Genomic DNA, 23,520 nt, shown 5'->3' on the forward strand with positions numbered 1-23,520 from the left:
ACGTTCGTAGGACCACCCAACTGCGAAATCAGCTTTCATGAAGGGCCAAGAAAGAGCCCATAGCGGAATGCAGAAGGTACAGGTAGGATGGATCGAGGCTCATCTCATCTGATAGACTGGCACCTCTACTTCTTTCACGTCAAATCTCAAGAGTCAATCCAAGGACTGCACTGACATACTCCATGCAAAGCCCCTGTTCCCAATTCCAACCGGGCCTGGACAGAGTGACAGTGGGAGAACCAAGGGCAGCAGCCTACTCTAGGTCTGCAGCTCCTACTGGCCCTCAAGTCCAGGCACGCCCTGGATTGGCAGGCAAAGGAGCTGAATTTTTTTTCAGGCTCTGTAATAACTATGGCATTCAGCAGGATTCTAAGGCTTTCTGGACTCCTGATGCTCCCTTTATGCAGCATGGGATTAGAGATAAGCTCCAAGGGTCTTTCCTGTTCTCTAGCCTCCACAGCAGTCAACCAGGACTGGCCCCCTTGAATGAGAGAGTTCCAGTAGACAGGGGGCCCCTCCAAGACCCTGTCCATCAATTACAGCTACCTTGAACTGAGGGAAGGCTCAGCAAGTCTACTCTAGCTATATCCTTCCAAGCAGTGCTGGCAGCAGCTAGCACATTCCTCCCCCCACCCCCACCACCCCCATGCGGCCTGCCTCCTTCCCAGTACCAGGGGAATTGCTCTCCCAGTAACAGGTACCGTTCTGAGGTGCCAGTGCTACTCCCAGGGCCCTAGAGAGCCAATTAAGGTGAGGAAACTGTTCATGAACTAAAAAGCCATCATGCTGATAGGCTCGGGAGCTCCAGCTTCTGCACCTGCTGCACACCCAGCTCTGTCCATCTCAGCTGCCTGTCCTCCACCTAGGAGACTTGGGTCACTGCCCACAACAGACCCCACGATGGTTGGACACACCATTCAGCACCTGGACTGAGCCAATAGCAGTCACCTGCCTTCCAGGCTCCTATAGCTGAAATATCACCCCCACCCCCCGCCTCCCACCCTCACCCCAGGCCATTAGAGCCCCTCCAGCTGAGCTCTCATTAAGATCATCATTTCTTTCTCTGACTCTGAGGTTGTAGCATCTTGCATCAGTTCCCTCTCTTTGGATCTTCCCAAAGTCCCAAGGCCTGCCCACTAAGGGACAGAGATTGCTCCCCCTTTCAGCATCTATGGTTTACAAGAGACATGCTGTCACCCATCATTAGCATCAGGAAGCATGAGGCCATGGTGGTTATTTGGTGTTCTTAGAGCTCTTCAAGTCCAGCCCTGAAAGCCAGAGGATTGCCCAGTCAGTTAGTGCCAGAGTCCAGACTGAGCTCCAGGGGCCGTGACTTCCAGACCAGGGCTCTGCCCACATCTCTCACATCACCCACATCGATAATGGGAAAAGTAAGATACTAAACAAGTAGATTCTAAAACTTTGATATCAGAACCAAGGTCTCTCAGCTAGGATTTGTCTTTTAGTAGAGTTGAAAAGGAAAAAGAATGTTCCTTTTACTTACATGGGGAAGGAAATATCTAATCAATTGCCCTTCTGCCCTAAAACAACAACTAGAGCTATAGGAGTCCTGAGAATTTTGAAGACAACTGCAGCACGTAGTAAATGTCAGTTTCAGGCAGTCCACTCCCTGCAGAGCTTGCTATATTATTTAAAGTATCACTTGGCCACTCAGTGGCCAACTTCTCCCATAGAGTTGGACCTGGGACCATTTCCAGTTAGGCTGAAAAGCAAACAGTCCCACGTATATTGGCTCTCATTGGCTGAGTACACCCATTTCCCATACCCAGCCTTTCTGCACGGAGCCCGCAGCTCCAGTCATCCCACTGCGTGGCTAAGACATGTGTGCTCAGCACACTGCTGCCTTCACGCTGGTCCTCATCACTAGCTTTGGAAAACTTTGCCCAGCTGGTCTCCTTAGAGGTGGAGACCTAATACAGACACATTTCCTAGTGGGACAGGGTTGCTGGGGAAAGTCTCCGCGAGGCTGTGGCCGCATTAAAGATGTGCACCTGAGGACTCGGGCTGCAGTGCTGGTTCCTTCCTCAAAGATTCTCCATGGAGCCTCCCCATCTGTTCAGTGATTCCAGGTGAAATCTTCCCCTGAGTAGAGTGCTTACGGTGCTCATCACAAACGCTGAAGACAGGTTTGACCTGACCTGGCAATTACCAGTTGTTTTAGACCTTAGACCTCACATATTCACAGTACCCAGGGTTTTCATCTGCAAAATGGGAATAATACCTAATTATAGGGTTGTTGCAAGGTTTTAAAAAGATGAGACAGGCACAAGTACCCCAAGTATAGTGTCTGCCAACCAGCAGCTGCTTGATCTTGCAACCTGAGAAACAGACAGGGGAGCGTCACAAGTGGAACCGTCTGCCTTCCAGGTAAGAGCCATGGGAGATCTCTGCGGATTCACTGATTCAATCGTTTGTTCAATAAATATTCACTGAAGCCCCCATCCTTGTCAGGTTCTGTGTTGGGCTGTGGGCTGGTAGAGATGAAAGGCCCAGTCCAGTTAAATCAGGTGCCTCCCCTAGTGCCAGGCACCAGTGCAGAAGTGCAGGCCTGGGGAGGTCCCCCTGAGGGATCAGAGTTGAAAACCAGCTGCACGACCCCTGAGCCCAGGCACACAGCAACGCTCAGCTCTGCCCAGCAACCAGCAGGCCTAGATTCATAGAAGTGGACTTATCCCCATGCACTATTGGCCCATCCGGCTGGAGGCACTGATGCTATGGAACCCTGTTTATTCTTCAGCCTCTACCCATCTCCTCTCTAGCTGCTCCCATATTTTACTTTTGAAAACCCCAGACTGGCAGAAATAGGATAAGCATTTTAGCAAGTCTGTGCCCCTACTCTGCTGGACAAAGTGGCAGTCCTAAATGCTCTTTCCAAAGAACCAGAATCCCAAGCATGGCTTCTCAAATTACAGACCAGAAATCCAGTTCAGGTATTGGGTCTTTCACTAGACTAACCAGAGACAGACAACAGTGCTCCTTTCCATGAGACAGCTCATTTGGGTACCATTCTTTCAGTTCTTCCAAAAACATTCAGTGAGCACCCACACAGCACAGAGTCCTAAAATCTCCAAGTAGTCACGGAAGCTGATTCTACTCTTTACCCATAAATGCAAATATGGAAGGTAATAATGGCCTGGCCAGGTCATAGAACATACTAAAGAATGTAAGATGCCACATATTCAAGAAATTGTCTCTCTTATTCCAAATCAAGCATATTCACATCAGACTGATTTTTTTTCCACTTCAGTTTCAAAAGTTCTAAATAACAGTATTTTCTCAAGTTTCTCAGCTTCTTACTATCTCCTATGAGCAGTACAGAATGTTAGACATGTACGTGATCATTTAATCTTCCTAACAATCATCTAAGGTAATTATTACTATCACCATCCCCATGTTGTAGGCGACACAGCTTGCCCAAGCTGCACAACTCCTAAGTGGCAGGCAGACTTGAACTCACACTCAGATCCCCAGACATATTGACACCGAAGCTTATGTTTTATTCTCCATTATATACTCAGAATAACTTGGTGAATGAACACTATGATTCTAATAATAGGCGTTTGTATGGCTTAGTTTTCTGACTTTAGAGCCATACAAAGCCTTGAGACATGCATATTAGTTCGTGTTAAGAATCCTAAATGAGATCAAACGCTTAAACACAAGAGTTAAACTATAAAACTCTTAGAAAATACAGGGGGAAAACTTCACGACAATGGATTTGGCAATAATTTCATGGTTAGGACACCAAAAGCACAGGCGATGGAAGCAAAAATAGATAAATTGGACTTAGCAAAATTAAAGACTTCTGTGCATTAAAGAACACTATTAATAGAACAAAAAGACAACCCATGGAATAGGAGAAAATATTTATAAATCATATATCTGATAAGGGCCTAGTACCCGTAACATATTTTAAAAACTCCTACAACTCAACAACAACAACAAAAAACCCCAATTAAAAAGTGGGCAAAACTGAAACTATACCATCATACAACTCTCCATTCCTCCCCGCTCCTCGCCGTCCCCCAGCCCCTGGGACCACCCGGCAACTTCCTGTCTATGATTTTGACTACTCTAGGTACCTCATGGAAATAGAATCATAGACTATTTGTCTTTTTGTAACTGGCTTATTTTATTTAGCATAGTGTTTTCAAGGTTCATTCATGTTGTAGCATGTGCCAGAATTTTCTTTTTTATTAAGGCTAAATAATATCCCACTGTAAGTATACACCACATTTTGTTTGTCCATTCATCTGTCAGTTGGACACTTGGATTGCTTCCACCTTTTGGCCATGAGAATAATGTGGTTATAACACAGGTGTACAAATATCTCCTTGAGTCCCTGCTTTTAATTACTTAATTCTCTCTGGATATATCCAGAAGTGGAATTGCTAGATCATATGTTGATTTTATTTTTAAATTTTTTGAGGAATGGCCATACTGTTTTCCACAGAGGCTGTACCATTTCATATTCCCACCAATAGTGGACAGGATTCCAATTTCTCCACATCCTCACCAACACTTGTTATTTTCTGTTCTTTCTTCGTAGTAGGAGCCATCCTAATGGGTGTGAGGTGGTGTCTTGTTGTGGTTTTGGTTTGTATTTCCCTAAAGATGAGTGATGTTGAGTATCTTTTTGTGTGCTTACTGGCCATTTGTATCTCTTGTCTGGAGAAATGTCTACTCAAGTCCTTTGCCCGTTTTTAAATTAGGTTGTTTTTTATTGTTGAGTTGCAGAAGGCCTTTATATATTCTGGATATTCACCCAACAATGCTGGAACTTTTTAAGACATATTTAAGATTCACCATGTTTATAAATTTAACTTATTAGATTTCCAAGTCTCCTTTAACTAGGAATATTTATTTGATGGACAACCAAAATACTGAAAAAGAAAATAAAATACATTTAATTTATAAAAGCAAATAGTAGCTAGATTTGTAAATATGTTCAAATATTAATAAAAACCCCTTTAAAAGTGATTGTTAAAATTTGCTACATTTATAAATAGAGGAAGACACATAAGTTAAAATTAAAAGTTTAAGGAAGGACTAAATTTAAGTTTAAAAATCAGATATTAATTTTAAAAATCAAACTAGGTCATCTTTTCTGTGCTCCAGATTCACAAAAGAGCGCAGGGAGGTCACACAGTTTGCCCAAAGGTTCAGAGGGCCCCAAATTCATAAAGACAGCTGCACCGCTATAATGCCTCAAGGCACCTCGCCTTGGGCTACAAATCACTTTAGTAATACTGCAGACAACAAAGCAAACAGAGAAGATGTTTCTAAACGCTCTCAACTTGTCTGACTTTCTCATCCTCCAACCTCCAAGTTCGTCCAACAGAGACTGCATCTCTATTACAGGCCCGTGCTAGAATGCTGAGCTGGAGGGACCTGGTTCACATCTCCAAGGACTCACAGTCCTCAATGAGATTGTTCCCTAGGAAACCTGATATTCAGGAGCAAGACGCAAGCTCCTCCCCCCTGGCAGCGACTTAATTGGTGAATGGTTCACTAGCCCGTGTCTGTTCAAAGTCAGTTCCTGGCCAGTCCTAGGGGGGCAGTAGCTCTCCCTCCGCCTTGGAAGTTTAGTGACTCAGGACAGTGTCCTCTCCATCTGGGGAGTCAGCCAACCCTTGAATCAACACCTTTCCAGGTTTCTCAGTTTGCCACCAACTCAAAGAAATCCCAAACTTGCAAAGTCCCAGCTTACAGAATAGAGATAGCAGGCATCAGGAGGATTGCTCTGTCTCCCAGATTCCCCAAAGAGTTGTGTTCGGCAATGAGTATCCCTTGGGCATTTAAATTCTGATTCTTTCTACACCTGAAATTCAGTTCCTATGAAACAGGAAGAGACCGGTTATATGGAAGGAGGGGAACTGGTGATACTTTCGTACTTACCATCTGGGACAGTCCCGAGAACCTTGGCCACCTGCCTCAGCTCCTGGATCAAGCCCTGGAAGCAGTCTTTACAGAGCAAATGCTGGCAGGGTAGGAACCGGGCACCCACATCGTCCAGGTCCTGTCGGCACACGGAGCAGGTCTGTACCATGGCCTCCATCTGACCACTCCCATGTTTCTGGTCAATGAGTGGCAGCCCCATAAAGCTCATGCCCATATCGGTGCCCATGCCCGTGCCCGGGACCGGGGGTCTTCCGATGATATCCTCAGGTGTGAAGCAGCGTGTAGAGCGAGCAAGCTCCACTCCCTGTAAGTGAAGCACAAAGCACGGTGACTCATTTCTTTTGGGTGGGGAATGGTCCTGGAGGACTCAGAGAGCGGGAGACTTGTGCCCTGCAGCCTGCAGGCCTCAGCCTCGCACTCTCCCTTGAGCCCAGAGACAGTCTCCAGCATCTCCGCTGCAGAAAGCAAAGCCAGCAGAAGTCTGCTAGGTGGTATGCTTCTTACACTGTTTGTTTGCCTTCAGAAGTATCCCACATCTACCTGCGCTTCTCTTTATTAGTGGGCAAGCTTGAGCCGAGGTTTCATTGGGGAAAAGAGAAGGAATGTATTAAGAGTCAAGTGTATGCCAGGTCCTTCCTATGCTTTGACTCAGTTCTCACAACTACTCTTGGAGATAAGCATTATGATACTTTTACAAATCAAATAAAGCCATGAGGGACAGGCTGGGGAAACTGAGGCTCAGAGAGGCTGGGTCATTGTACAAAGACAGATGGTAAACAGCAAAGTTCAAATTCAAATTCAAAATCAGACTTCACCCGTTACTACTGAAATATTTCTCAAGCTGAGGTCCACACACATATTTTCATGAGTTCCCTCCAGTATTTTTTTCATTAGTATTCATTCTGATAAGAAGTTTTTAATGTATCAATATTTTTTAAAAGATTTTATTTATTTGACAGAGAGAGAGGCAGCGAGAGAGGGAACACAAGCAGGGGGAGTGGGAGAGGGAGAAGCAGGCTTCCAGCCAAGCAGGGAGCCCGATGTGGGGCTCGATCCCAGAACGCTGGGATCATGACCTGAGCCGAAGGCAGACGCTTAACGACTTAGCCACCCAAGCGCCCTAATGTATCAATATTCTTATCCACCACCATGAGCTTTTAGAGGCAGTGCTAAGAGTTCAGGAGCTAATGCACACCATGTTGTATTACTTTGTCTCAGGCTAACGAGGAGAGAAAGGGGCAGACTTAATATGTAAATGATGCATTCTTGCCATGTGGAGGCTCAAGAACGGCGTGGCACAGGGCGATGACTGCTTCACGGTACTTGGAACAGAGGAAGGAGGTGGGGAAATTCAGTCATCATCATGGCAGTGGCAGTTGGTCAAATCTGGGAACACGGGGAACACCACATTCAAGCCGTACTAGCAATGCAGTTTAGCAACACGTCATCTGCAAATGAAATCAGTATTGTTAATTTGTTTTGGTTTTTTATAACTTGTAAACTGTATTCAGTTTTATACTTGTATAAGAGCAAAAGAAGTGTACCTGGTTTTATATTTGTACTTGAGAAAGAAAACAAAAATCATTTAATTCAAATCTGGAGCTCTGTATTTATGCAGATTTGAGAGAACCTTCATTTCAGTCCATAGTCTTTGAGAGCCAAACCAATTCAAGACAGAGAGTGACAGGGCCGGGAGAGGCCAGGCTGCTTGGGGGCCCACCAAAATGTCACTAAATAAAATAATGGATCAGTCTGGGGCTCTAAGAGCACTTATTTCCCAGCGGGCAGCATGGTAGACTTGTGGAGGTAAGAGCAGTCTGTCTTAGAAGGTTAAAGTGTGGGGATGCCTGGGTGGCTTGGTCTGTTAAGCGTCTGCCTATGGCTCAGGGTCCTGGGATCAAGTTCCTCGTCAGGCTCCTTGCTCAGCAGGGAACCTGCCTCTCCCTCTGCCTGCGACTCCCCCAACCTGTGCGCTCTCTCTCTAACAAGTAAATAAATAAAATCTTACCAAAAAATAAGGAAGAAGGTTAAAGTGTGGCTGAGTTTATTTCATTAGACTTTGAAAATATCAAACTCTTTGGTCTCAAACCCCTTTACATTTTTTAATTATTCAGGACCCCCGAGAGATTTTATTTATGTGGGTTCTATCTACTACGATTTACCATTTTATAAATGAAAACTGAGATAATTTAAAACTATTAATTCATTCAAAAACAATAAACCTATTAAATGTCAACCTGAATAATACACTTTTTAGGAAAAAATTAACTATTTTCAAAAAAAATAAATTTGGTAAGAAAAGTGACATCATTTTTCCCTTTTGCAAACCTCATTAATGTCTGTCTTAATAGGAGACAACTGGAATCCCATACCTGCTTTTGTAGTCAATCCGCTCTATGTTGTTTTGTTTACAATGTAAGAAGAAAATCCAGCCTCACGGGGCTGTACAGTCAGAAAAGATAAGACTATTTTTAATCGCCTTATCAGGTAATTGTGGACATTCTTTGATTCTACAAGTGGTAGTTTCTCAAAGGTCGGTCGTAATGTGGAATCTGAAACTACATCAGTGAACATTTTTCACCCTGTTACATTAAAATCCACTGGCCTATCTTGCACTGTGAACTGCTCTTTCACCCAGGCATCATTACATAACACCAAGCACGTGCCATTTGGAAAATACTGGTTCAACGACTTATGCAGGTGCTCCAAACATTGACGTTTCATTGGACAATAACAAAACATCACACTCTTTCACATCACCTTGAGTCTCATTGGAAAATGCTTCATGAGCAAGATGTCAGACTCAGCTATACCTTTACCAGAATTCTAAGTGTTTGCTAGAAACACTAATTTTATCATTGGTAACAAATACTTTCAGGTTTCTTCCTTGAAATGACAGGCTCACTTCATTTTTGAGAAAATACCTGCCGAATTCCCAAGGCTGAAAAATCGCAGTCTGTCTGTTGTTCAAGTAAAACTGGTGTCTTACCAAAAAAAAAAGGAAAAAAGAAAACAAACAAACGAAAACAGTCTAGTTCAGCTTGCAACTCACACTACAGCACAAGCGCAGGCCCTCACTTTGATAAGTAGAAGTGCTTTCTGCATTCTTCCAGTTCCTTCACAGAGAAGATTAAAAACGTGTGTATTCAAGGACTGAAGTGTAGTAAAATATTTACTGCTTCGTCAGGGACACTCCTAAGTGAGACAGGCTTTTCCCTTCTCTTCCCTTCCTTTCTATTTTTCTGCAAATGCCTGGCAGTGAAGAATACAATGACTTGCACCGGCGTCTTTGGCTTTTTCACGCCATCTTTGGTTTTTGCTTTGCCACCACCAGGGCGAATGCCGACCCGGCGGAAAGGGCAGATAACATCTTAGAATTACTATGAAAATGGTTTTGACCCTGCGGACACTTGTGATGCTGTGGATACTTATGACCCTGTGGACACTTGTGAAAGAGTCTCAGGGACCACCCCCATCCCCCCCCCCATCATCCGTCTACAGACGGCACTTTTTAAATAACAACTCTGGGGATTCAAGGAGGTGGCATGGCTTTCCAACACCAGTGGGCACTACTCAGGATGAGTATATAAAGAAATATTTCATTTCTGTCTTAGAATAGCAACTAGTAACTCTATGAGGGTAAAGGTTAAATTAAAGGCACAGCCAAGCAACGGAGTCTCCAATTTGAGGATAAGGTGGAGGGGGAGGATCAAAGAACTCTCTTCTATCCCCTTCCTCTGGCTGCTTTTCATTACCCCTTAGCTCCTCCCTTTCCTTCCTATGTCCTTGGAAGTGGGGAAGGGGATAGAGGATGGCAGAACGTACTTAAGCCAGGGGTAGCAAGTTCAAATGCCTACGGGGGCCCAGTGTATGGTGAAGTGCTCCACCGAAAAGAATGTGGGTCCAGTGTTGCCAAGCCTTAGTTTTCCAAAATGCCAGAAGTCCAAATTTTTACTTAAACTCTGAAACGCTGGTACTAATTACATTTTTAAAACATGAGAAAACAGCATGAGTCAAATAAAATGTACCAGTCATCAGCCTGTGACCTCTGCTATAAGTCCCCAAGAAATGTGAACCAAATGAAACATCACGTGAAAGTCTGAAAGGACAGAAAACCTCACGTATAACATTACCTTGCTCACAAATCACTTTCTTTTTAACACCCCACAGCCTGATCCGAGGGTTTCTAGAACCTGGCCAAGGAAGGGCAGAGCAAATCATTCCATACCACACTGGGAGTACGAATTTCCACAGACTGTTGGCATGGGTAAGACAGAACAAATGATCATCAAAGCAGTACTGCTTTCAGGCAAAAATATGCAGACACACACACTAGTAATGAGAGAACATCCACTCAAGCTGGCCGGTGTTGAATGTGACATATCACCTGAGTACCTGTCTCCTGTCTGTTTGGACACAGTCCCGGGACAGGACTTAGTCCTTCTTGCTCACCCTTGTTCCTGCCCCTCACTGCCTGGCACGCATATATAGTGTCTGAACGTAGCATGCATTCAATAAATATTTCTAAAATGAAAGAATGAATCTCAGCGTTTTTCATTATACAAACAAGAAAACTAAGATCCAAAAAGAATATGATGTTTGTTCAATATCATTTGGCTAGCTGGGAAAGGAACCCAAACTTATGTGTTCTTTCTGCTAATTTTATCATCTGAAATTGTATGAAAACCCAAGTATTTAAGCCCTTCCTTGTTGCACTATTGGATAATCTGCCCTCCAAGATCCTAGAATTCCTCTCTCCACATTTTGCTAGTATGAGTTTAATGGCAGTGAGGTTTTCCACCCTAGCTTCCAATAAAACTTCTAGGAATGTATTTTCCATGTAGTACCATGATATTTTTAAAAAATCTATTCATACAGTATGGAAAGACTCCTGGAAATTAGATTATTTTTACTTTGTGCCAAAGACAACCCTATGGTCCTATGGATTTTCCTCTAAATGCCATATTGTCATATATCAACAACTACTGATGGAGGCAAAAAACAACCATGACAAAAACAAAACAAAAAACAACAGCAACAAAAAAAACCGAGGCTGGTGTAGTTGAAAGTGGTAACCACACATGCTGCTGGTGTATAAATTGCTACAATCCATTTGGGGGGAAAACAGCATAAAATGAATCATAAAAATGTTCATACCTTATAATACAGCAATCTCACTCCTGGGAATTTACCCTAGACAACTTATTCAATAGAAGAAAAAAACCACATACACACAAATGTTCATTGCATCACTAATAGCAAAGGACACAATAAGAACAGCAACAACAACAAAGGAACAAAATACAGGAGGAAACGGCTTAGTAAATTACAGTACCTGCTGAAGATAAATTAGTCTTAAGATGTTAATAATAATAACCACGAAGACCAGGTAGCGATACAGAGAAACGCCACGTTATTAAGTGAAAAGCAGAATACAAAAGGGTTTGTGTGCTACGGTCAGCAGCTTTCTAGGCAGCTAGGCCTCCAAGCAGACAAGAGCTGAAAGGTAATGTTCAGACATAAAAACAACATTGTAAAGTATTATGATTCAAGATGCTTATATTTTTTAACATTTTCTCTAATGTTTCACTGGCTTTTCTATTACATGCAATTTTTAAAATCCTTTCTGAAATAAATTTGGATTTCTAGAATTCTCACTCGAAAAGAACAGAAACCCTGGCTCTTCCCATCTTAAATTAGCAATCCTCTACTTGAAAAAGGAAAGCAAGATAATATTTCCTAATGCCCAAACCTAAAGATGGAGAGCAAGCAAACAAGGCTGGACCCACCCATGCTGGGGTTGCTATCTGAAGGACTGCCGAGAAACTCGGGAACCCAGAGCGGACAGGAAGAAAGAGGGCTCACAGGGCCCTCTTCAGGGTGGGGGTGTGTTCAGGTTGGAGAAAGGTCTGGAGTACCAAAAAGGTCAGGATCACATTTACCTGTCTCTCCAGGTTGCTGCCTGGCATCATCTCCCTTCTGCTCATTTCACAGGTATTTTCTCAGGCCCTGACTGTCTGGGGGAGCCCAAATGCCTGAGATGTCACAAGGCCATGCTCTACTTCAGAAGAGATGTCACAGAGAAGCAGGCCTCTCAGAGGTCATGTCTCAGGGTCATGCTCCGTGTGCCTGAGTGCAGAAGGACAGGTCACCAAATGCCTAATGTCTGGAATGCCACTCAACTTTGCAGATACAGAACTCAAACTTTGCTCTCTCAGACCTAGTCAACCTAGGGAAACTGACATACACTGACGAACCGCACATGAGCCTTATGTTAAAACTATAGGATTGCCTTGGGAATGAAAGGGAACCTGCTAGAAACCAGAGCCAGACAATCACCCAGGGCATGCCCTCTACCCTGGAGATCAAACCACCAATGAGAAGAATGGTAGGTGAACACAGAACCCAACACAGAGTGTTGGCCCACTCAGGGAGGACTTCCATTCAGATGGATGGCCTGAGGGATAGGGTGTAGCTCCTCTATACCCATGGAACCTGGCAAAACTGCGCAGAAGTAGTGCCTGTGACCCAGACCCCTACCTTCTACCCGCTGCAGAGTCTTGGTCCTTGCTCTAGGTCCTCCTTACAGGACACCTGATGGTTACCTTTCATTCCCAAAGCTCTGTCCAGCTTACCTGCATTCACAGACCATGTTCCCAAGGGTAGCTCAGTTCAACTCTTGTGCACTTACTGGCCAGCTTTGATTCAAATAGGGGGTGATCTCTTCTTAGGCCTTGCTCCCACTCTCAAGGCCCCTCTTTCTGCTGGTCACAGGCAGTATGCGATCAAGGACTCAAGGACTGATGAAGACCATAATGCTGTGAGGTCAGAGAGGGAGTGGTCACTGAGGTAAAAGCAGATCTGGAAAGAGAAGACTGAAGACTAGGTAGGTCCAGCTGCTGTATCTTGGCAGCTCTGCAGCCTCTGGCATGTCACTCAACTTTCTGCGCCTCAATTCTCTCATTCTTATTCACAAAATGGGGCTGGTAGTGTTGACCTCTCAGGCAGATACATTTTGTAAACTGCAGGGTGTATTTGGCCATTATCACTGTGGACTTCAGTGTTCTGGGAAGAAGCAGAATATAAGGTGGGCCTTAAAGGTTGAGGAAGATTCAGGATATCTGATCAGGAAGAAGATGAGCACTACAGGCATGAGAAATGGCACCAGTGCAGGCAAAAGGGCTGAAGCGATGTATCAAGTCTGGCTGCAGTGGAAAGCTCCTGTTAAGAGGAGAAGCTGAGGTTGGTTTAGAAAGGCAAGTAGCTGTATTCTGTTGGTAATAGAGAGTTATCCAACTTTTTGATTAAGGAAGTGGAAGGATGAAAGCCATGTTTTGGGAAGATTAACCTGGCAGGCGTGTGAAGGATGAAGGGATTGGAGGAGGGTTAGAATGCAGGCAGGGTGACCGCAGGAGGCTGTTGAACTCCTGATAAGAGACATGATCAGGGTCTTAATGAGGGCCGTGGCACAGGTGCTTAACAGGAGGAAGCAGATTTGAGATATAGAACAAAAGGATATGGTGACAGTGTATTAGGGGAAACAAAGGCTTGGGAACAATTTTCAGGTCTCCGTGACATCACTATCTAGGGGGACAAGGGTGCCACTCACCAAGATATAGTGTAAAGGAGAAGGTATCAGTGAGCAAGGAAGATCGAAGTCTTTGACTACGTTTACCAAGTTTGTCTGTAGAATGACCAAGGAATAATAATCAGAGATTAAGTAAATACGTGAGTGTGGAGGTAAGCAATAGAGATGTGAATTGAAGCCACCCAAAATAAGCTCACCCAAGAAGATTGTGTACTGTGAAAAGTTGAGAGGCAAGGACCAGAGGCTGAAAAATATCAACACTTAAATGGCAAATAAAGTTAGAAGAACCTGAAAAGACTGAGAAATGGCCAAAGAAATAGGAAGAATGCAAGAGTTTCCATAAGGAAGTGAGAGAGGTAAAGTAGAAAAGAGAGAACAAGTGGTAAAAGGAATGGGAAGAGTTGATTCAATGTGGTATTTGTTTCATTGATGATTTGAGTAAGACTGGTGTTAGACTGCAGTGGATTAAATGATGAACGGGAAATGAACAAATGGGCAGAATTCAGACTACTCTTTTGGGGAGCTTGGCTGTAAAGGAAAGAGCAAGGGTGGTAGGTAGAAAGCAGGGAGAATTTGAGATATTTTAGCTAAAATGTATTTTAGCTGACAGGAACGAGGCAGGAAAAATACACACAGAGTAACTGAAAGAATGGGTGAGAGATGGCTCTTCCACTCAGTGAGGTGAAAGTACATTCAATTTGTTGAAAACGTACTACATGCTAGAAACTGGGAGTGCGTGGATAGAAGAAAATAATCCTGAACCATTAAGGAATTTGGTCGAGTGGGGTAGGCAAATGTGGTCGACAATTGTATGAGCTATGTACTAGACTGTGTGGGGCACAAGCGGGGAAGTAAGCAACAACGACTGAATGGGTCTGAGAAGTTTCACAGGGTCGAGGTCGAGCAAGGGGTTCTTTGGTCCGGGAGAGAAAGTCACGGCCATGTCAGGTAGGTTCAAGTGAAAATTAAAATTCGGTGGTTAGAAAGAAGTCTTCACAGAGTCTGGATTAAAAGGACCATAAAGCAAGCAGGTATACAGGTCCCTGAAGCAGAAAGGATTGTTCAGACCGGGGATGCCCAGGAGGATAACAAGGGCAAAGGCGGAATGAAGACCGAGCGGCCCCTCAGGAGTGTGGGTGAGCAGGCGCCGGTGGGTGGCAGACACCTAGGCAAGGACTTCGAAGGAAACGGAGCTAGACACCCGATGGGCACACTGAGGGTCATACAGTGCCTCGCAAATCCTCGTTGCGGCCAAAGGACAAGCAAGCAACCGCTACCGCCAGCGTCGAGCACACCACAAAGAACGCGAGGCGCGGGGCACGGCTCAGAATTGGGGCGTTTGGCGAGGAGCCGAGATACGGTGGCCTAGGCGGGTTCCGGGACACAGCACCGCGCCGGCGTGCACCACACAGCGCCCCTAGACGCGGATTCCGCGACAGCTCTCAGCCTCAGAGCCTGAGGGAACAAGGACTGCGCGGAAAAGGAATTCCCGCCGCCACCGCCAACCTGAATTCACCGCGAGGGAAAGGACACCCAGCTGAAACAAGAGTGGGGGGCCGGGGGCGGGCCGGTCTTGCAGTCACGCGAGACCCGCGAAACCCGCGAGACCCGCGAGACTCAAGAGACCCCGCCCTAGGCCCGGCCTCTCTGCCGGAAGTGAGTCTCATTGGCTCCGCCCCCGTGATCGGTAACTCGCGAGATTTCGCAAAAGCCTCCCTTTTCCGTCTGGCTGCAGACATGGTAGGTGGTTCTTTTCGTACGTCCGCTTCTTTGCTGGTGCAGGCCGCGAGTTCTACTCGCGTTGCACCCCAACCACCTACCCCCGATCTTGGCCCGGTTTTCCAGGCCGCGCATGGCGGACCTCGGGGCAGGGTGGCCGGTATGGGCCCCGTAGGGTGGGGCCGCGTGTTCTGCCTGGGGTTCGGATCTCTTGAGACACGCGGGCCCGCGCGCTTCGGTGCCGCCCTGATGAGGCCGCATGGCCTTGGGCCAGTCCGTAACATCACGTTTGCTGAATGTGACCCAGAGCAGATCCTTGACCCCCCGAGCCTACAGACCCTTCGCAGACGGTCAAGTTCGCCCTCTGCCCCACCTCCCTTTGGCCTTATCACCAAGCACCTTTTTCCATACAGCCATCCAGACTGAGAAAGACCCGGAAACTTCGGGGCCACGTGAGCCACGGCCACGGCCGCATCGGTAAGTGCCGGCATCCCATCCTGGTCGGCTTTGCGGTCTCCCCGCCGGGTGCTTACCTAGCCGGGAAGTGGGTAGGGTAGAAGTGGGTTCTCTCTGTGCGGTCAGTAGGACTGAATTTGACGGTTAGCGGTTGATTTTTTTCTCTTAGAATTCTCTACAGTACTCCACTTTAAGAGAATTTTACATCAGTTGGCATGAAATTTGGGGCAAAGTGTTACATTGCAAAGAGATGTTTCACCTGGGAACTTGAGGGGATAGCAATGCTTAAAGTGGTATTTTAGATTGGGAACAAGATAAGACGCAGAAGTGTGGGGAAAGGAGAAGAATTGAGGGGCTGGAGAAGGCTACGTTAGCCATGTAGCCTTGTATTCTTGCAGGCAAGCACCGGAAGCACCCAGGAGGCCGGGGTAATGCTGGTGGCATGCATCACCACAGGATCAACTTCGACAAATAGTGAGTGTTTTCTTGGCCTGTACTTTGTTACTGGCACTGACAGTTTGGAGTTAGGGGCAGAGGGCTGGCTCAGGACACCTTCAGTAGGAAGAAGGCCTCTTACCACTGAAAAACCTCATGTGTTGCTGGGTTTTACCAAGTTAACATTTGATGCGAACTGAGAACTTGTCATCGAGGCTAGAGTCACGCTTGGGTATCAGCTTATTGCCTTAGTGTGCTAGAGTCCTCGAAGAGTAATTGCTGACCTTATTCACTGGCTGTGACCCTCGTGGCATAGTCAGTCACCAGGTTAGTGACATCAGATTAACTATGCACCTGCTAGATTCACTTATGCCCCCAAATTTGCTTAGAAAATCTGTATATTAGAGAGCGTGTAGAATTTCCATAAAATTCTGTCAAGTGATCTGGAAGACCTCTGGTCTTGACATTGCCTCTTTTTCAGTGACTTGTCCTGGTTCCATGAAATAAGGGTAGTCTCCTATTCCTGAACATCTTCAGTGGCTTTTTTTTTTTGAAGATTTGTTTTAGTTCAGCAATGCATGGAGTACCTGCTATGTCACTATATGCTATAATTGGAAGAGATGAACTATGAAGATGATAAACATCACTTAATTGGAATCAGATTATGAAAATGATTGCCCTTCTCTTTCTAGTCACCCAGGTTACTTTGGAAAAGTTGGTATGAGACATTACCACTTAAAGAGGAACCAGAGCTTCTGCCCAACTGTCAACCTTGATAAACTGTGGACCTTAGTCAGTGAGCAGACACGGGTAAACGCTGCCAAAAACAAGACTGGAGCTGCTCCTATCATTGATGTGGTGCGATCGGTGAGTGAAAAAATATTCGTTGACTTTATATGGTCCTTGCCTCTCAAAATTCTGGATAACCTAATCTATTTGATCTCCTACCTGAAATCTGTACCCAGTTACCTAGTAGACTATTCCATCTTTTGGTAAAATTTCCACAGGTAAAACTCACCAAAATTGAACTCTGTAGTCCAGTTGTGATTCAAGGAAAACATTTGAAGAATGATCTTTCCAGTCCCTCATTCATTCAGTTACTTTGTTATTTCTTGAATGTTTTCCAATCAGTAATCTCATTCCCACTGTTCCTGCCCTCATTTGTACAGGTTTGCATTTCTGGCCTAAGCTTTTGGCAGTATCTTAGCTCAGCTGGCTCTAGTTGCTCTTACACAGCCCTGCTTATGTGAGGCACAGCTCTTGGCCCTTTATGTCCCTTAGAGAATAAAATCCTGGTATGTTTGTTATTTATGAATCTACATTATCTGAAGAGATTTCCGCACACCCCAGAACAGTGACGACAAAGCATTTTTGTATGTCTTTTAGAGTTCTAGTCCCTTTATCAGTTTTACCTTCCATGGGTATGGAGGTAGTCTAAACCCTGAAGGGGCTTTTTGGTTAAGTTTTAAACCCCTTTTCCCAGCCTACTTAACACTCCTTGAGCAGTTTTGATGGTCAGGACTTCTTGGAGCATGGCTGGGAATGTGCTCTGTCTTTTCTGCTTATCAGGTGGTAATTGAATGAGGGGGGGTGTTCTTTGCTTGAGGCTAGAGTCACATCCTGACACATCTCTTGTCCTGGTGTGCTAGAGTCCTCAGAGAGAATCTGCTGGTCTTGATTCACTGGCGAGGGCAGTCAGTGCCCCCGGTAGTGCCCAGATCAGAAACATGCCCTCCCAGCTCCGAGATGGCATAGATTGGAAGGCATCTTTCTTCACACCAGGGAGTTGGTACCTGCTATTTTGTGTATTATAAACTCTTTTATTTTTTTTCCTATTCCTCTAGGGCTACTACAAAGTTTTGGGAAAGGGAAAACTCCCAAAACAGCCTGTCATCGTGAAGGCTAAATTCTTCAGTAGAAGAGCAGAGGAGAAGATTAAGGGTGTAGGGGGCGCCTGCGTTCTAGTAGCTTGAAGCCACGTGGGAGGAGGTTCATTAAATGCAAACAAGTGCTTTTCTCTTCTGGTCTGGGTGTAAATTCTTTAGCATCCCTACGTGTACATCAGAAACCCACCCAACAGATTCCAGGAGTAAGGTTATGAGGGCCTGAGCTCCTCTGCCGAGTTCTCCCCTCAGGAAAGTGTGAAAGAGCACCAGCACTAAGAGGACTTGGCCCAATACCTAACTTGAACATTTTCATTTATAAAGTGAGAATGATACCTGTTGATAGCACATGTATGTATCTTAGAGTTGAAAGGCTGCTTTGCACTGTATGTTCTGAATTTACAGCGAGTGGGAGAATACACCCTTAATTGTAGTATGTGGCTCAAATGGGGAAGACTCAGGGTGGTTATGTTTTGTTTTTCAAGTAAGCTCTACACCCAACATGGGACTTAAACTCACTGAGATTAAGAGTTACTTGCTGTACCAACTGAGCCAGTCAGGCACCCCGAAATGGAAGACTCAGTTTTGATAGGGCACATTCTCAAGAGTGGACAGAGGATAGGACTGAAGCAGTTGTGAAGGATGTAATTCCTGAACCTAAGGTTTTCCTCCTTGACTCCCTTATCGTTTACCATACATACCATTCTAGTTGTAACCAGAATGTTGAGATGGGAGCCCAGTAGTCTGAATGTTAAACACACCAGAGCTTTTACACAAAAAGTGGTTTGGAAAAGCATTTGTCAGGATTTATGTATCCCTGTGCATTAATGTGCAAAGAACTACATCATGAAATGCTAGAGTCTAGTCTGAAATGAATCTAGCAGAGAATTTGGAAAAACCGAAAAACCAGAAGCTGGAGTCGGGTTTTCTAGGGTTTGTATCTCCTACAAAACCATAACAATTGTGTGCAGATAGGACCTTCAGATCTCAGGGTAAATTATAATTTACTACAATTTTTCTAGTTCTTTCCAAAATTTAAGAAATTTTCTTTGGCCCAAAATAAAAGTTGCTGCCTAGAACCCTGGCCAAAAAAATAGGATGACACTTGAAAACAACAGGTTTCTTTTGGCAGAGCATTTTTTCCTTAGTCCTATGTGGGGTGATATGTGAGTTGAGAACCATGACTTTCTATGGGACGAATTTGTGACAACCTTTAGAGGATTTTGCAGACCCTCAAGTATAAGGAAATGAGAGCAAACTTAGCTGATTTGTTTAAAAAGGTGCCAGGAAGGCTTTACTCAGTTGGACAAACAGCTGGATCATCTGAATTTGATCTTTGGTAATGTCCTAATGGAGAAAGGTAAAACTGGTTGTCCCTTAGTGTCTTTTGGAGGACCTATAATACAGAAGCTGAGGTCATGGATCTGAAATGGGTTGTAGTTTATATTAAGAATTTAATGTCTAATTGTAATTATACACTGAAGATACAAAAATGTATAAAGTATCTTAAGATTCAGATGGGGTTTGAGCTTTTCATCTAAACCTGAACAGTTGTGTGTGGCTTAAACTTGTCCAATTTTCTCATCTTTAAAATTGAGAACTGTGTGGATTAAGTAAAATGGAAGCATTTACTAAATGAAATTTTTGACTTTGTGCACGATTATGGGAGCCAAAAATTAATCCCGTTGGTCTGATTAAGTCAAGGCAAAATGATCCAAGCAGAGGTCAGAGCAAACACGCTAACCAATTTAGAAAAGTTGAGCAAGGAAAGTGAGAGAATGTAGTTAGGGATGGGGTTACAGTGGGAGGCATTACAAAGAAAATGGGAATGAGAAAGCAAGAGAAGGATGCAGAAAACCCAAAGGACAGGCGGGATTTAGTAGACCATACACGAAAACTAGTCCGTTAATAGCCAGTATCTTACCTAGAAATTCATTAGTAGCACCGTGTAGCATCACTATCCATAAACAGGATGGGGTTGAGTGGTATAATACTCCCCAATCCTGTATGGAGATGTAGATGGCCATGCTGACCGTGAAAGTCCTCAACCATTTTATATAGAAGATAGTCCAGATACAATGCCATCCCACCTGGCCTGGAAAAGACAGCTGGAGCTGCCTCTTTCCAGCTTGCTCATTCAGGTATCTGCAACTAATAGCTGGCAGATGCTTTGATGTGGGTGTTAATATTGCCAAGGAAGCCAGGTGATTGGTGAAAAGCCATACTTTCATGTTACAAATGAAGGGCGCAGACCTATAGTGACCACTTGGCTTGTTTGATGAGACCAAGTGCAAACCTTACGTTTTGACTTTATATTTCCGTGAAAAGGGCCACCTCTGAGATACAGAGTCCACGCTGTTGAAGCTGTCAAGCTTTGATCAGTCTGTCCTGCAGGCACAGAGGCCCACACTGCCACTGATCTCTTTAGTGGCTGATACCTGCGTAGGGTTAATGAAAGTCCTCCCATGTAAGGAGAGCAGAACTTTGCTAGATGTCCCTGTAACTCCGTGGTCTTCAACCATTGGTTTACCTACCTCTTCAAACTGGAAAAATCACGTCACCTGGCACATCAGGCTGACATGCTGATTTTCGATTAGCTTGAATAGCTAAGGATATAATTTCTGGCCTAATGTACATGTGCTTTAAATACATTTTCATCCAAACCTCGGAGCTGCAGCTATAACAAAATCAGTTGGCGATATCGGACCCGACCCCATTATCAAAATCCGCTAAATCGAATTTAAGGTTTCAATTCAAATAGGCTTACTTGATGGCTAGGCCAAACGCAGTCAGCCCCCGGACTGAAAACAAGCCTAAGGGCGCACCGTCGGCGGAAGGCGTGCAGCGTCCGCCTTCGCGGGAAGGCAGAAGACTACGAGGATGACAGCGGCCTGAGCCCCGCAGAGCCTGGCACTCCCACGGCTACCCTGGCGGCTCACACCGCGCGACCTCTGCCTCGCCATCACACAACTCCCCCACTGGTCAGCTCTTGTCGCCTCAGCCCCTGATAACCACTTCCGGAGGGTGTGAGGTTTTGGTTCCGGGGTCACATTGACCTTGCCCGCTCCCACGACCGGAAGCACGTTCGGCGCCGCTTCCTCTGGGGGCTCAGCCAGTTCCGGCAAGGGGCGGGGCCAGGCTCGTCGCGCGGCGGATAGACTTTCCCAGGCGAGGCGGGAGGTTTAACTCAGCCGGCTCCCGGGGGGCGTGGGCCCCTTCGGAACTGGGGGCTGGGCCAACCTTGCAGCGCTTGAGGTCGTGCTTAGGCCGCACTTACGGAAACATGGTCTTTATACACACGTCAAAGGGGGATTTCCAAACTTCTCAGAATAAGCTTCAGTCGTCAAAAAGATGAGCGCCAGCTACGTTCAAGGCACTTTGGACACCTGCTTGTACATACATGGAAATGGAAATATTCTGGAAGAATATAAAACTGAGAAGGCATTTCCTCATGAGCTGCGGGTCGGGAGGGAGATGTGTTTTGATAGTTTGGGTTTCTTGCTTAATCAAATGCATATTACTTTATATTAAAAGTCAATATAAATGGACAGAAAATAATTTCAAAGTTACCAGTAACTTGCCAGTACCAAAAGGTAGTATTTTCTCTTGGTCTAGAGTTTTCAGGACCTTTTAAGTGACACCCACCCCACCCCTATAGGCAAATAAGGTGCTTTGGGATGCATACCACCACTTTGGCTCTAGAAACTGATTTTTGTATCACTCTTAGTAAGAATGTAAGTTCAAAGTGTATGTTTCATTCTGGCTCTATTTTATAGCCCAACTTTTGTTTTATTCTCACTTTAAGTTTTTTTAAAAAATACTCTGTATCTTTATAAATAAGTCATTTTGGGTACAAGTCCATGTAAAATAAAGGGTATTATTTTTAGCAAAAATTTGAACTGAGCTGTGATGATAATTAGAATGATTTTGGGGGAGCCCTAATGCCACACACCATCCAATATGAGCTGGAGTTGGAATCATATGGCTTTCCAAGGGCACTCCTTCAAAATAATTGCCTTTAAGACGCCCAGACTCCTCATTTTGACACTACAGTTTACCAGAGTATGGTTATTGGTTTTTTTTTTTTTTTTTTTTTTTTTTTTTTTTTTTAAGGCATTTAGGAAGATGTAATGGGGCAGCCTTCTCTGCTCTAAGAGTTACCAGACTGATTAAGAATACCCAGGGCCTTTCTTGACTCCAGAATAGAGGGCTGACACTCCGTAGGCACTGGGGCTTCTGGTAGAAGGGACAGTGTTGTGTTACCCCTAAGTAAGTGCCCTAGGGTTGGTTGTCTGAAAGGCACTGTTCAAAGACACTTGATCTCAATAGTGGCAAAACCATCCTCTGGGGGGGCAGTTTTTGTCTGTCACAATCATGGAGGGGAAGCAACCAACGTTGCTAGACATCCTGCAATGTATGGGTTGATTATAAAACAACAGAATCTAGTTTAGATCTACGTACATTTTACACACACATAAAAAAAAAAAAAATTCTCCCTCCCCAAGTTTTCATATACTTCTGAGTTTTCCAGGATTCCAAATGCTGTTTAAGTCAGGGGAAGTTCTGTGTTCTGCTCAAAATATTGCCAAAAGTTGTTCATTTCTCTGGGGCACCTGCGTGGCTCAGTCAGTTAAGCATCTGACTTTTGATTTTAACTAAGGTCATGATCTCAGGGTTGTGAAATTGAGCCCTGCATCCGGCCCGGTGCTGGGCATACTTACCAATGGGAACACCCACTCAGTAGACTCTGAATTGCTAATACAACACGCTTTTATCTGTGCATGTGTAGCTACTGCATTCACAGTAACTCTGTGTACAGGTGTAAGCATCTGACCTCGTTATGTATCTTCTAGCACAGCTGTACCCAAGCACGTACATATTTAAATACCTGTTATAACAAAATGCCTCCTTTTACTTCTCCCCATTTATATGAAAGTGTGTTTAGGTAGGTTACATTATCTACGAATTTCATTTCAGAATAGTAAAGGGGGGAGTTAGAGTATTTGCTATAGAAAAGGAGAGTGTTGGATCCACTAGGGTTAAGAACCATCTGTTTAAGAGCTGACAAATCATGTAAAACAGAGCTTGGAAAGAAGTCCTGACCACTTTTTGTCATACCAGGCCCCCAGGACACACCTTCCTCTATATTCCCCCAAAGTCTTCTGTGCCTTACCCATAGTGCTCACTGTATGGACCCTGCAGCCCAACCAGAGCCATTATGTGCCAGTACTGTCTTTCTGAATTAGGATGAAAGCTGTAACCATCATAGGAGGAAGGCATCCTTAGAGTTAATCTTAGGTATCTTAAGATTTTAAAGGTACATAAAAGTTTCAAATTTTATTTTTTAAAAAAGGAATTTATACCTATATCTCTTGTGATCTCATTGTACGTCTGTGAGGATTCTTTGGAGTCATATTTAAAAAGAGAGGGGAGTGAGAGAAGGAAAGGAGAAAGAAATAGCACCTCTTGGAAACTGTGTTATTATTATTTTATTGTTAAGGAATCTACTTCTGTGAC

The 23,520-nt window shown here is 44.6% G+C and overlaps 2 protein-coding genes, 1 long non-coding RNA gene and 2 other non-coding genes across 5 annotated transcripts in view; 3 read left to right on the forward strand and 2 right to left on the reverse strand.

The window, feature by feature from the left end:
- TRIM66 (tripartite motif containing 66) overlaps nucleotides 1-6,372 on the reverse strand; it is a 46,222-nt gene extending 39,850 nt beyond the window's left edge. The window contains exons 1-2 of the mRNA XM_040631315.1: nucleotides 6,328-6,372; nucleotides 5,920-6,226 (exon numbers count right to left, since the gene is read on the reverse strand). Coding sequence (XP_040487249.1) covers nucleotides 5,920-6,226; nucleotides 6,328-6,372 — 352 coding nt within the window. The remainder of the gene's footprint in view (nucleotides 1-5,919; nucleotides 6,227-6,327) is intronic.
- A 626-nt stretch (nucleotides 6,373-6,998) lies between these two features.
- LOC121102846 lies at nucleotides 6,999-12,977 on the reverse strand. The gene is made up of 3 exons (XR_005834944.1): nucleotides 12,614-12,977; nucleotides 11,865-12,051; nucleotides 6,999-7,370 (listed from the first exon to the last, which is right to left on the reverse strand). It is a non-coding gene; the product is annotated as an uncharacterized LOC121102846 (long non-coding RNA).
- Nucleotides 12,978-13,080: 103 nt separating this feature from the next.
- RPL27A (ribosomal protein L27a) lies at nucleotides 13,081-18,137 on the forward strand. Its single transcript, XM_008683804.2, has 6 exons — nucleotides 13,081-13,164; nucleotides 14,708-15,250; nucleotides 15,643-15,706; nucleotides 16,084-16,159; nucleotides 16,813-16,987; nucleotides 17,965-18,137. Exons 1-6 carry the CDS (start codon nucleotides 13,081-13,083, stop codon nucleotides 18,091-18,093), a joined length of 1,071 nt encoding a protein of 356 aa, XP_008682026.2. The 3' UTR covers nucleotides 18,094-18,137.
- Nucleotides 16,330-16,460, forward strand: LOC121103009. Its single transcript, XR_005835154.1, has one exon. It is a non-coding gene; the product is annotated as a small nucleolar RNA SNORA3/SNORA45 family (small nucleolar RNA).
- Nucleotides 17,721-17,851, forward strand: LOC121103008. Its single transcript, XR_005835153.1, has one exon. It is a non-coding gene; the product is annotated as a small nucleolar RNA SNORA3/SNORA45 family (small nucleolar RNA).
- Nucleotides 18,138-23,520: the final 5,383 nt, after the last annotated feature.

Source organism: Ursus maritimus, unplaced genomic scaffold (assembly GCF_017311325.1).
Source record: "Ursus maritimus isolate PB19 unplaced genomic scaffold, ASM1731132v1 scaffold_16, whole genome shotgun sequence".
Classification (NCBI taxonomy): Eukaryota; Metazoa; Chordata; class Mammalia; order Carnivora; family Ursidae; genus Ursus; species Ursus maritimus.